Source organism: Hippoglossus stenolepis, chromosome 24, assembly GCF_022539355.2.
Source record: "Hippoglossus stenolepis isolate QCI-W04-F060 chromosome 24, HSTE1.2, whole genome shotgun sequence".
Taxonomy (NCBI): Eukaryota; Metazoa; Chordata; class Actinopteri; order Pleuronectiformes; family Pleuronectidae; genus Hippoglossus; species Hippoglossus stenolepis.
The window spans coordinates 7123364-7136075 of NC_061506.1; the positions used below are offsets into that span (position 1 = coordinate 7123364).

Genomic DNA, 12712 nt, shown 5'->3' on the forward strand with positions numbered 1-12712 from the left:
CCCAGTCCGAGCATGCAATTCTAATGAAGTCTACAAAAAGACAGAGTTTAGGGTAAATCATGGATGGATGGATGGATGGAAGGATAGAATGATCGATGGATGCATACCTTCAGTCTCCATGTCCCACAGATATTGAAATACTGCATGCTGCGTGGTCCAGCGTCCAGTTGGTCCGTGGGCGGTTCACCCAACGTTTTCACAATCTTTTTCATCTGGAAACGCACATATGATCCGATTTAAGAGCCGAGAAACAAATCCAGGACGCTGCAACTATTTGCATCTGTGAGGAAGATACTTACGATGTCGTACTCGTGTTTCCCAGGTAACAGGGGGCGGCCCAGAGCCATCTCTGCCACAGTCAATCCTACAGACCACATGTCAATAGGCTGCCTGTGACGGAGACCCAACATGACCTCTGGAGCCCTGATGGAGACAAAATAAACAACATTAAACTTCCTGTATGAAAAGAAAACGACTAGTGACACAAAGCTGCAGCATCTCTGCCACATGTTGTCTTCTCTGCGACTGCTGTGTGCCTTACCTGTATAACAGACTCTGTCCCCCTGAGCCTGGATGTATGTCGGGGCCTTGGCGAGCAAGTCCAAATTCAATCAACTTCACTTGTAGCGGTTTCTGCCACTTATCCAGCACCATGATGTTCTCCGGTTTGATATCGCTGTGGACAATATCCAGGTCTTCCAGGCAGAGCAGTGCAGTCGCCAGCTGAAGAAACACAATTAATTATTATAGTTTGTTATGAAGACAAAGTACATAGTATTTGCTTCGCATCAGATTTGAAATATACAGTGAAATGACACTTTTACACTGGAAACTTCTGGGAGTGGAAAAGAGAAAATCCAACAAACCTGCTGCAGAACAGGCCGGATCTCAGAGATGGTCATAAACTTGACATCCTTCAAGTATTCATCCAGAGTCACGTCCACAACCTCAAAGCTGGGACATGTGGGCTCATCGTGGACAATGATGTGGCTTCGATCTGCATCTGCAGCCTAGTCAACATTGAGGAAGCTTTGAGTAATGTGATGGGTCTAATTACAAAATATTTCTACATGCAAATTCTTGCTTCAGTTTTGATAAAGCAACAGTTTGTACCGCACCTCTTTCCGCGCATTCTCCTGGAAATAATCTGTGGTCATCTTGATGGCCACGTTTTCGTCAGTTTTAGTGTCCACACACTCCACGACCTTTCCAAACCTTCCCTTGCCGAAAAACTTCTCCACCCTGTCGCGGAAGGTTTTCTTGGGTTTCAGGGGCTTGTCTGTGGAGGACGAGATGAGATGGACACAACATGAAGTCACATGTTGATACATATATGATACATAGCAAAATACACATCCGTCAAAAACTTTAAGTCTATACCATATAATTAGTTTGTTTCATCAATAAAAATCTATTTTTGAATATAGGACAAGATGGTTAAGGTCTTCTGCACAATATAAGTTACCAACTACCAGCTGCTAACACATGCTAACAACTGATGTCAGCATCAAGTGTTTTAGTCTTGTTCTCAGCAATACAGGCCAAACTTGAGGTTACACTGAGGCTCAAGGTAAATCTGAAAAGGATTATCAATGAATAATAAATCCAATTCTTATTTTTTAACCATATAAAGTTAGCAATCATCTGTGTTTTTTAGATGCTAATTACTCAACTTACCTGACATATCAGTAAAGGAGCTGGACATCTTGAAACCAGAGGCCACAGTGATGGTGAAACACAACTGGAACAGAAAAATAAAGCTATCTGGAAGGTTTCAGTACAAAACCGATCTCGAAATACGAAGCACAAGCGAGCGCAGCAAAGCCAACAATCTCACTATGTGATTTGAGGGATTTTTGTGACTCATATATACATATATGATAAAAGGATCAAAGGAAGGGAACATTCTAGGACTTCCTTTCCTTTGATCCTTTTATCACAATTGGTACACTTCAAAGTCTTCAAAGTCATGGTTCTTTGTAGGTGCATCCTATGATCCTATGAGAGAGAGAGAGAGAGAGAGAGAGAGAGAGAGAGAGAGAGAGAGAGAAACAAACTACACAAAGTTAGTGACATATAGAAATGGGACAATATGTATAAGAATATGAACATGGGCCCAGAGGCAAAATTCCCAGCATGCACTGAGTTCCCCCAGGAGTCCTGGCCTATAGCAGCTTAATCAAACAGGAACATTTAAAGTCTAACCTTAAATACAAGAGAGACCATATTTTCGCCACTCATATCATGAACATATTTAGTTGTAGGTTTTCACAGGTTTATTGAATTAAGAAATAATGAAATGGCAAAACAAAATTCATTAAACATTTTTTTTTAATAGACATTAAATGCAAACATATTGACATTGACTGACTGACTGAGACCCCATCAGGGCAGAACGCATCAGCTGACCACAGCCCCATGAAACCAAGATGCTACACACACTAGGATGTGATTGTTCGTTTGCTGTCACAAGTGTTGATGGGAGGAAATATAAAGGTGTACTGCTGCTGAAAGAGGAAAAATAACAGGAAAAGAAAGAAGTGCGAATAAACGCATGCAAAGAGAACCTGCAGCTGCAGGCGGACATTCTCTGTATCCCCGTTGGTAAGGTTTCTTTTTATCTGCTCCTTGATTCTCACCTGAGCCACAAATGGTTCCAGTCCACCCATGGGGAGGATCGACGACGCATCTCAGAGGAGACATGACACTAATGTCTTTTACCACTCGAACACAACCCGTTGCTGGAAATGTACACCCCAGAATCAATAAACTTATTTTAAACGTGAAGGTAAATCTGAAAAAAACAACCATCTGTTTATCAGAGACTTTCTTCTTTGTGATTTGTTATTTAACCTTGTGTGTATCATTAATAATAAAGGCAGGGAGAGCAATGATCAAACTGGTTCCTTGTCTGACAGGTCACCCTGATCCTGTGTTTATCTGATGGAACATCATGTGTTGTGTATTGCTGAGCACAAGCAAGTCAGACATGTTTATAAAATAGAGCTCTTGATCACTAAAGCATCAAATTGTTATGACTGCGCTCTACTAATACATTCCAGTCAGTGTAGCAGACATGTTGAACAAGCACAAGTTTTATTTGTAAAGATTCCCAATTCTTGAAGTGCAAATATTTAGTCCAGTTTGTACAAAATGACCTCTAAATATGTCCAGACTAAAAAAGTGTTTTTAAAATGACCACATGCATGAAAGCAGTGTACAATCCTGTTCAGGTTCCAAATGTCCGGAAGATTAGCAAAGGGGAACTAGTGCGCGATGGGCGTTAGTCGGATGTGTGATTGTTTTACAATGAGGAAACTATTTTATTCGGAATGTAAGCTGGTAGTGTGGGAGAATAAGTTGCATCAAAAATATATTAGTTTTTTGGTGATTACTTGTATTTCCCCCAAAAATATCCAAACGATACAATCAGATCTAAATGTCGCTAATATTGACAATATTTTGTCCAAATATATCTTAGCTGTTTATTTACAAGAGAAAGATCAAATTACTTGTCATGGGCTGCATTTGGAGAAAAGGCAAGAACAACAAACCTTTTTTCTTTAAGGGGAAAACCCCAACAAGTAGGAAGCGTTGGGAAGGGAGTGGTTCATACCAACAGCAATGTCAAGTTAAGTACAACACATCTGCGGGATAAGGAACCAGTTAGTCAACAAAAGTATTATAGATGTACATATTTACGAGACAGTCTTTAGTTTATATGGTACTTTGAAAGGATTTGGGCATTCAAGTGAGTTTATTTAAATGTAATCCCACTCATTTGCATCAGCATTCAATTTAATGGGTCAATGGTTTTATTTTGAAACCGCCTCAGACTCACCTGGGTGACATGTCAACCAGGAAGCTGCGTGAGACATTTTATGCGTTTGTTCCTCATTTGTGATCTGGGCCTCGTCGAGCAGAAAGGTGGGACGGGGTCATCGCACTTTACTCTTCACTGCCGAGTGTGTTTGCACTGCAGGTTTTTGTGGGAGAAGAGGAAGTGGCGGTGCAGGAAGTCAACAAGTGACTCCTTAAACATGCTGGATCCAGGAGCGAGTGAGACCACAGGCCTCAGCCACATTTATGAAGGTGAGTTACTGCACAGGACACTGTTTTCACGATAAGGGGGGCAAAGAAGTTCACTGATATACATTTGTCTTGAACACTTGAATGCACGACCAAGTGCTTCTATGTCATTCTAAATCATTGGTCTTTGAAATTACTAGCGGGAGAGCCTGTAACTTTACTAATAATTATCTTGTTTTATATAAATTATAAAACACCACAGCGGCCAAAGTAAAAAAATCTGTCCCTGCTCTGCTTTTAAAAATGAGTATTTCTCCTTGAAATGCTTTTTCCTTTGTGATGTGTTGTTCTAATACAATTCCGACCGAGGCTCTGTTCATGAAACACCACAGTAAAACAAAACACATCTGTTTTCTGGGATGTTCTCCCTTTTTTTCTAATTTATTTATGAACACAATCTTTTCTCATCTTTATTTAAAATAGTAAAATACAAAAAAAAAAAAGTAGGGTAACACGGAGGAGAAGGTTTTTGGCAACGAACCAGTGAAATCTCAGTCGGCCTTTTTAAACAAAACTCGCGGGAAAAGAAGAAAAAAAAGAACATTTCACAGTGTATCAAAGTACTGTACAAAAAGTCACTCATAAAAAAAAGTGGAGACGGATGTTTTCCAATCTGGCGTCACATTGAATTCATAAAATTATGGATATTGAACATGTGTGTTCACGTGCACACAGATTCCCACATACAGTTCATTTCATCCTGGTCTTATTCAAGCCTTTCTATGTACATTTTTGAAACCTTATCACAAATGTGCTGCTCTACAGGAAAATAGAGAATATTTAAAATCACCTAGGAAATATTATATGGAGTGAAATACTTAAGGGATAAAAATCCTCCGTATTGTAAACAGGGATGTAGTTAAATCCATGTGTGTGTGTGTGTGTGTGAAAGTCACTCGATGGCACAAAAATAAAGAGTCGGGAAGGAAAACATCGTAGGCACGACTTTGCGTTGGCAGTTTGACGAAGAAAAAACGTTACGATATGACGTGATTAAGTTTCTGAGTGACGTGTGTGACGATTAGTGTAGATTGTGACATGATTCTGTGAATATAAGAAAGAGTCTTTTCTGGTGTTTGTGCCGTCTGAAGTCCAGATCAGAACGAGGAAGTGGCCGGTTCATCAGTAAAGCTCCTTCCTGGTGCTCAGCAGCGAGTGGCTGGAGGAGCAGGTGGCGCTGCGGATCACCTCCATCCACCTGCAGGCCAGATTTATTCAGTTCATAAATCAAGATAAACAATCATTGTCACATCCATCAGGACTAAACTCATCACGCATTTCTATTAAATTGTTGCTGTTATTCATGTTCATGTATTATTCTGTTGGTTCTGTGGTCTAAATATCTTTTTTAAATTAAGTAATTGCAATAAAAACAAATAGAGAATAAATGAATCCAGATTATAATAGCATATTAATAGAAATGTGGAGCTATATTCAACAGAATGTGTTTTTTTCCCACATAGGATAAAACTAAATACAGATTTGACGCAGTGTGAATAGAATCAATTCAACTCAACCCCCCAAGGGTTGAATATCCAAAGTGCTGTACCTTTCAAATGTGTACTCGCTCTCTGATCTGAAGTAGTAGACGTGGGACTTGAAGTGGAGCTTGAAGACGTAATCTTTGTGGATGTTCTCCGACTCGGACGGGACGGTGACGGAGTAGCCCAGCAGAGGGAGGCTGGCCAGCGGGTAGTCATCCTGCAGGACAGAAACATTTCAACTCATCGCCACAGCTCTGTTCTCAAACCAGAGGGAAACGTGATCACTGCATAATCTCCAGTTGGTTCCCCTGCGTCTCTAACCTGATGCGACTTGTAGAAGAAGAGGCTGAAGTTGGTGAAGACCACCCAGAGCTTCTGCCAGCCATTACTGTTCTTGAACTTCCTCAGCAGGTTACCTGACAGCTGGTTCTGGAGGCACAGAAGACGAGAGAAAGAATAAAAAGCCCGCTGAAATAAAATGCTGATTTTATTATAGCGTTTCAACGGATGGAAAAAGAAGAGCCTGAAAAACCTGACACACAGTTGAATGCAAATATTAAGATGCTGTGGGGTTATTTAAATAAGGTGGATGCAGAGACTCTTGCAAAAAAACTCTTCCCCTCCTTTTGCACACAACTCTGAAATCTAACATCCACGTGACAACTCGAAGAAGAATTTGAGGGGAAAAGACACACAAAAGGACAACAATAGAAAATACCAGAAATGATAACAGGATCTCTTTTATAGTTATATTTCTTTGGGCCAGTAAGAAATTAACATCCAATAGTTGTGTTACCAGGGTTTGTGCAACAAATTTGACATTTTTTGTATATTTCTTTGGCTCTTGCAATACCTCTCTACTCCAGGAGGTGTCCCTTAAGGACAGGTTGTGATTCCTGAACCAGCAAACCACACAGAGAGAGAGAGAGAGAGAGAGAGAGAGAGAGAGAGAGAGAGAGAGAGAGAGAGAGAGAGAGAGAGAGAGAGAGAGAGAGAGAGAGAGAGAGAGAGAGAGAGAGAGAGAGAGAGAGAGAGAGAGAGAGAGAGAGAGAGAGAGAGAGAGAGAGAGAGAGAGAGAGAGAGAGAGAGAGAGAGAGAGAGAGAGAGAGAGAGAGAGAGAGAGAGAGGGCCCTGGTGTCTGATGAGGCAGCTCGGGCAGGGGAATGGAAGATGGAGAGAGAAAGACAAGAGGGTGGAGGAGATGGATGGAGACAGAGACGTGGAGGAAAGACAGGATGTTGACATAAGACAGGAGGAGAAGAGTGAGACACCACAGATACTTCACACTGGACAGATCAGAGGACAGGACAGGAAGTGTGATGCGAGGAGGGGGAGAGGACGACCACGAGCGCACAGCGCCGTACCTCTACGGCGACGCTGAAGTCCACCATGGACACGCTGGTGTTGCGGTGCCAGCAGACGTGCACGGTGGTGTTGCCGCGGTGACCCTGGCGCTCCAGGGACGAGCGCGAGCCGCAGAGCTCGTCCTCCGACTCCTGCTCGGCCACGCCGTCCTCCGACAGCTCTGCGGGACGAGAGAGGTCAAGAGAGGTCAGACACGATGATCTAATATAAACATCAGGAGGGTTCATCTTTTAAATGAAATAAAAACCCACGACTGTGCCACCTTCGGATAAAATATTGCTTTAGTAAAGAACCTTTCACATTATATAATGGTGACAATTTGAAAACATTCCACTTATGTAACTATTTCTAATGTTAAAAAGATGAATAAATGAATACAAATACAGTACAGACGATTTATTTCCTTTCTTCTGTTGTTAGGGGAAGAATTTTGCACATTAACATGATATCTTTAATGCACATACAGGTGCATGTAAATATGTTACTTGAAGGTATTATACAACTTATTATCAATGACAACTCAATATGTTTAAGTTCAATGATCAGCAGAATCTATCCCTTCATTTCCTCAAGGTTTCTGCAGGTTTCAAAAACTTAAATTTGAGACTTTTAGACTTTTAATCCTACGTATAATAATGATTTATTCATAATTATAAGATAAATTATGCTCCTGACATTATTAAGATGTTCATAAAACTGTTCAATATAAATAAACGAGATTAAATTCAAACACACAGTAGGGCTGCACGATTAACAAATAAAAACTGATTCACACCAATAGAATTTCATTTGATTGAGGATTTGTTTGACAGGGATTATGCTGCATTTTAATTTGGGACATCAGTTGCCTCAAAACAAGCGCCCCAGATCTTTCCCAAGGAACCTAAAGCACCACATAATGCTGCGTCATCTTTGTTTTCTCCCATTTGATGCAGAGAAGCAGAAAACCGGCAGTGAGAGAAACGTGGAGAAAAGTTTGTATCAAAAGAAACAACGAAATGAATCCAGAAGAAAACACGCTGATGCTGAAGAGAACCGTGATTCTCATCTTTTCCAGAGTCTTGCAGCTCCAATTCCCATTCACACCCGTCTACATATTCTTAGGTTCACCGCGGCTGCAGATGAAGACGCCACAGAACAAAGAGCTGAGGCAAAAACATTGATCAAAGCAATTTCAATACAGTCTGGACATAAAAGAAGAGGAGAGAAAAAATAAAATCACCCTTTTGTTGTCGCTTGTAAGTTAATACTCTTCAACTGTTGGACAATAAGAGATGTCGAACCGAAGGTCACCAGGCGGGGGCCTCGCTGAGCGGGGTGACAGGCGTTTAAGATAAAGAATGAGAAAGAAGAAGGGGAGGAATAAAGGGCCGGCCGCTGGGGACTGGACCTACGTGTATCAGGTGACGTTACAATATGATGAAAGACCACCTGTGACACATCGGGGAGGTTTTTCATGTGGCGCTGAAAGCTGCAGTGTGGAATTGTGGGAATTGTGCAGTTATCGCTGTAGGTAAAGGTCGGTGCTTCCCTGGAGGGCGTAAATATTCAGTCGGTAAAGAGAACAGGTCCCAGCTGACGTCCCTGTGTCACATGATGTCTTCTGAGACATAGACTTTTTCTAGAGACCGACTCGGCTCGTCCTCGACCCCACTGTTACGCTTCGACGATGACATAATGTGTTTGTGTTGTTGGGGTTTGATGCTTCAAAGGGTCGGGACTTACTGTTGTCGGTGAGGCTCGTGGAGAGCAGGTCATCGCTGGGGCTGCTGCTCTGCTCGGCGAGGTCGATCGCCATCCTGATGTCCTCCACCCACCGCTCCATCTCCGACGCACAGCTGCAGACGGAAAAATGAGCAAAAGGATTACACGCCTTTTTATTTATTTTTCATCTGCACTCTGTGGCCTTACGAGCTGATAAAAACAAGAAAAAGAGAGCGCGCGAGGAAAAAACAAGCAGCGAAATGTCCGTATCAGTGCATGAGTGACTGAATGGAAACTAGGTCACACAGTTAAATTTCATTAGAGGACAAACAAAGTGTGGCGGAGCTCCTGTGGAGGAAAGATTCATTTTTAATGAGGCTGACCTGCATTAAACTGCACATAGTTTCTATTCATTCTAAAAGGCTTTCATGAGAAATGCTCCGCTCAAGTTTTCTTTTCTTTCTTTTTATCTAACATAGACGGTTTGTGGTGTTTCTTAACTCTTTGGGAAAGCTGTATCTTTGTTCTACAATAAAGTGTGTGTGTGTGTGTGTACCTGGCCGCCACCACCACTGACTGCCGCTGTCCGAACAAGGTGAAGGAATGAGGGACTCCCCACTCCTCCTCACTCTCTCTGATCTGCAGAAACACACACACACACACACACACACACACACACACACACACACACACACACACACACACACACACACACACACACACACACACACACACACACACACACACACACACACACACACAACTATTACTTTCACACACTTAAATGCTGCTTGAGACTTATTCAAAATAACCCTGGATGATATATTTCAGACAGAACCATCAGTAATCTACTAATGGTGACTGTATTTGTGCCCACTCCTTTGTGGTAGACCTCAGTAATCACAAATATGGTTGGAAAATTTACAGTTCCTGCATGTAAACGAAATTATTACACTGACATAGAATGAAGACAAACTAATTTCATCCCCAAGAAAATCGACTTTTAGCAGAAAAGAAAAAGATCATACCGTCATGCCATAAAGAGGCAGCTGGCCGTGAACTTTAAACTGATTGACCGGGGTCGTCCCTCGACTGGTGTACACCAGGGAGTCACTGAACTGAGGGGGGACGACGAGAGGAAGGAAGGAAAGAGGTGTCAGTTGCATTTTGTTTGCCATCATCAGTTTTAAAAATACTCTGAAAAGCGGCTGTGCGGTCGTACCAGGAAGAACATCCTCTGCTGGAGACCTTTCCCTGAGAGCTTGCTGAGGCAGCCGAGCCTGATGAACTCCTGGAAGAGGAACAAGAGAAAATATCAGAGCTGCAGAAATCAGCGGGATGAGTCACTTTTTTTAACAGGATCATATGATTGTAAGTCTATATAATAATAATAAATGCAAAAGGTCGAACCCTTCCGCGGATGGCGAGGTTGTCGATGCCGGTCAGGTCTTTCTTCAGCTCCAGGAGCTTCTGGAAGTTCTCCATCTTCATCATGGTGCCTTGAAGCTGCAGCACCATCTCAGTGATGTCCGCCAGGCCCGCTGAGGGAAGAGGAAGAGGGTAGAGATGGTAAGGGGGTGGAAACAGAGCATCCTCCTCTTCCTCACCCACACCCTGTCCCCGTACCTCTAGAGTCCCTGAAGTCGTCGTGCGTGGGGGGGTAGTGCTTGCAGAGCCGCTCCAGGATGAGCTTGTAGTGCAGCAGGCGATGGAGCGGTCGCAGCAGGAAGATGTTGAAGGGCAGGTAGCAAACCCGCTGCTGCTCAAAGTCTCGACACAGAGTCTCCACCTTGCGACTGGACCTGAGGACGGTCGAAGAGTTTCTTTTGTGTAAACTTTGGGTAATAAATCTTTCTCTTCTTTTATTTCTCCTCATGTAAAGCAAATGAGGATCTCAACAACAGTGAGGATAAAGTAGAAATGTGTTGCTTCTTATTGCTTTACATTCTGAATCTTAATTCTCATGATTATATGTTTCAAAACCAAAAATGCAACTTCTCCTCAAATGTAAAATTTTACACAAACGTCTAATGCGTTCATTTCCTACTGCTCCTTAACACCAGCCAGTAACGTTTGCATGATTACGGCTTTAGTTCTCTCACCTGCAGGCACGTTCCAGTTCAACCAGACACTCTGAATGTTTCTGGAGGTTAACGGTCAACTGCTGCACATGCAAAAGAGACAAGAGAGAGTTTAAGGATATGGGAAAAATGTTAAAATCACCTGATAATGAATGGATAAAGTGTAAGGGAGACATAGTTACCCTCAGACCCTGAATGTTCTTCAGTAGAACATCACCGATCCGCTGATAGTCTCCCTTAATGTGGGCGTTGGAGCGACCCTCCCTGTGAAAAGACAAAACAGACAATATTGCAGTAGCACTTATCAACCAGTAGGTGTCAGGTCAGAGCAAAGTTCCTCACACACGAGTGGAAAATCTCTAAATTCCCATCATCCCATTCATCTTTCCCAGTAAGACCTTGGTCCGGCTCCAAACACAAGGTTTGTCCTCCTGTCTGTCATTACGTAAAATAACACAGAGCAGATTCCCACAGGAGGAGATGAGGGCGACCATGAGTGTGTGTGTGTGTGTGTGTGTGTGTGTGTGTGTGTGTGTGTGTGTGCGCACTGGTTCCCATGCAGTGACGTCACATGAACTAAGACTTGAGGTCTTCTTCCACGTCTTAACGTTTCTTACATCTAAATTAAAATGGCACATGGTGTTAATGGCAAATGCGACTTAAAAGTATTGAACTCAAAACTCTAATTTGTCCTCCTTTCCTTCAGCCTGCAAAAAAAGCAAACTGTAAAGCACTTATCTGGTTTAAAAAAAATCTGATTTCTTCTTTTTCCCCCCTTTCTTTTTATTTGTAAAATATCTAAAATAAACATTTCCAGACATTTAAACTTTAACATAAGTTGCTTTCAGACGTGCACTGAAGTCCAGACATTTTCCTGACATTTCCCGGAGCGGTTGTGTGTGGATATTTCTAATTCATAATTATATCATGTTAACATACTTCATGTCTGAGTGAGGCCACGTGAGAATTCAGCAGGAAAATGGCTAGCAACTGTGTCAAATACAAATCATGGGAGTGAACGGACACTGACCACTGTGCCAGCCGCTGCTCCACCTCTTTGAGGAATCCCTGGTGGAACTTGTGGATCGGATCGTAGTTGGAAGAGATCAGGTTCTGAACGAGGTCTGGGAACGCCTCGTCTTTGCCCACAGAGCTCTGGAAGGACTGTGATGGACACACACACACACACACAAGAAACTGTTATGATCCCAGCAGACCCCCGAGAGAAGAGAACAGTGTGTCAGAATGAGTGATCTGATTTGAGAGCACGTTGACGTTTGGAAATCCATCAACTGCACGCACACAAACACACGAACATGATCCTCACGGCCCAAAGTGAGCGCACGACAACCCCTGACACAGAGGTGTTATATCTCCCCCCCCTCAGAGGAAATCACCAGCGATTATGACGGCGGCGCAGACAGAAGGCCGTCCAGCTGTTTGAAGAGGAAGGGTGACAGCGTGGAGGGAGAGAGAGGGAAAGAGGGAGGGAGGGAGGGAGGGAGGGAGGGGTGTGGGAGCTCAGGCCTCGGCAGTGCCAGCCAAAGAAAATATTTAAGAGGTTTTTTTTAAAAGCGCCAGCGCACGCCCTCCTCCCACATCAAAGAGGGTGGAAACTACGGTTGCGAAGGAAAACAGTGGCGACGGAGAGAAAGACACGGGAGAGGGGGAAACAAGATATCGTTTTCCGCTGCACGCCGAGGTCAGATGTCACGGTCAGCGTCTTTATATGAAGGTGACGCAGGCAGGTGCTTTAAAATGGGATTCCCCACAATTCTCGTCGTTACCTCTGCTGCAAATCCCTTCTAATTTGTCGGGAACAACACAGACAGCGGAGGAATCACATTAAGCCGACCTTTCATCCCAGGATTCAGGATCCAGACGTTGTGTCTACGAACGCACAGTGACTTTTCCCTCTTTTCGTGGTTTTACTTGTAAACCACAAAAAGAGGCTGGAGATAATCGTCTATTTAAGCTTGAAGAACAAAC

At 43.0% G+C, this 12712-nt stretch overlaps 2 protein-coding genes across 4 annotated transcripts in view; both read right to left on the reverse strand.

The window, feature by feature from the left end:
- Positions 1 to 19: 19 nt before the first annotated feature.
- Positions 20 to 1355, reverse strand: LOC118103451 (homeodomain-interacting protein kinase 1-like). The gene is made up of 5 exons (XM_047339152.1): positions 1119 to 1355; positions 867 to 1010; positions 542 to 723; positions 300 to 423; positions 20 to 212 (listed from the first exon to the last, which is right to left on the reverse strand). The coding sequence occupies exons 1-5, from the start codon at positions 1329 to 1331 to the stop codon at positions 48 to 50; spliced, it is 828 nt and encodes a 275-aa protein (XP_047195108.1). The 5' UTR covers positions 1332 to 1355; the 3' UTR covers positions 20 to 47.
- Positions 1356 to 4435: 3080 nt separating this feature from the next.
- LOC118103442 (FERM, ARHGEF and pleckstrin domain-containing protein 1) overlaps positions 4436 to 12712 on the reverse strand; it is a 51855-nt gene continuing 43578 nt past the window's right edge. For all 3 annotated transcript variants that reach the window (XM_047339123.1, XM_047339124.1, XM_035150409.2), the window contains exons 16-28: positions 11754 to 11887; positions 10906 to 10987; positions 10745 to 10806; positions 10269 to 10444; positions 10053 to 10183; positions 9865 to 9933; positions 9671 to 9760; positions 9199 to 9281; positions 8664 to 8776; positions 6938 to 7098; positions 5895 to 6002; positions 5639 to 5790; positions 4436 to 5287 (exon numbers count right to left, since the gene is read on the reverse strand). In XM_047339123.1, coding sequence (XP_047195079.1) covers positions 5212 to 5287; positions 5639 to 5790; positions 5895 to 6002; positions 6938 to 7098; positions 8664 to 8776; positions 9199 to 9281; positions 9671 to 9760; positions 9865 to 9933; positions 10053 to 10183; positions 10269 to 10444; positions 10745 to 10806; positions 10906 to 10987; positions 11754 to 11887 — 1437 coding nt within the window. In that variant the 3' untranslated portion in view covers positions 4436 to 5211. The remainder of the gene's footprint in view (positions 5288 to 5638; positions 5791 to 5894; positions 6003 to 6937; positions 7099 to 8663; positions 8777 to 9198; positions 9282 to 9670; positions 9761 to 9864; positions 9934 to 10052; positions 10184 to 10268; positions 10445 to 10744; positions 10807 to 10905; positions 10988 to 11753; positions 11888 to 12712) is intronic.

Excerpts from the sequence above, each read along its gene's own strand:
- LOC118103451 (XM_047339152.1), bottom strand. The coding sequence starts at position 1,331 with ATGTATCAACATGTGACTTCATGTTGTGTCCATCTCATCTCGTCCTCC. Across the intron at positions 1,011-1,118 it reads AGGAGAATGCGCGGAAAGAG|GCTGCAGATGCAGATCGAAG; the intron begins GTGCGGTACAAA and ends AATGTTGACTAG. Across the intron at positions 213-299 it reads GGAAACACGAGTACGACATC|ATGAAAAAGATTGTGAAAAC; the intron begins GTAAGTATCTTC and ends GTGCGTTTCCAG.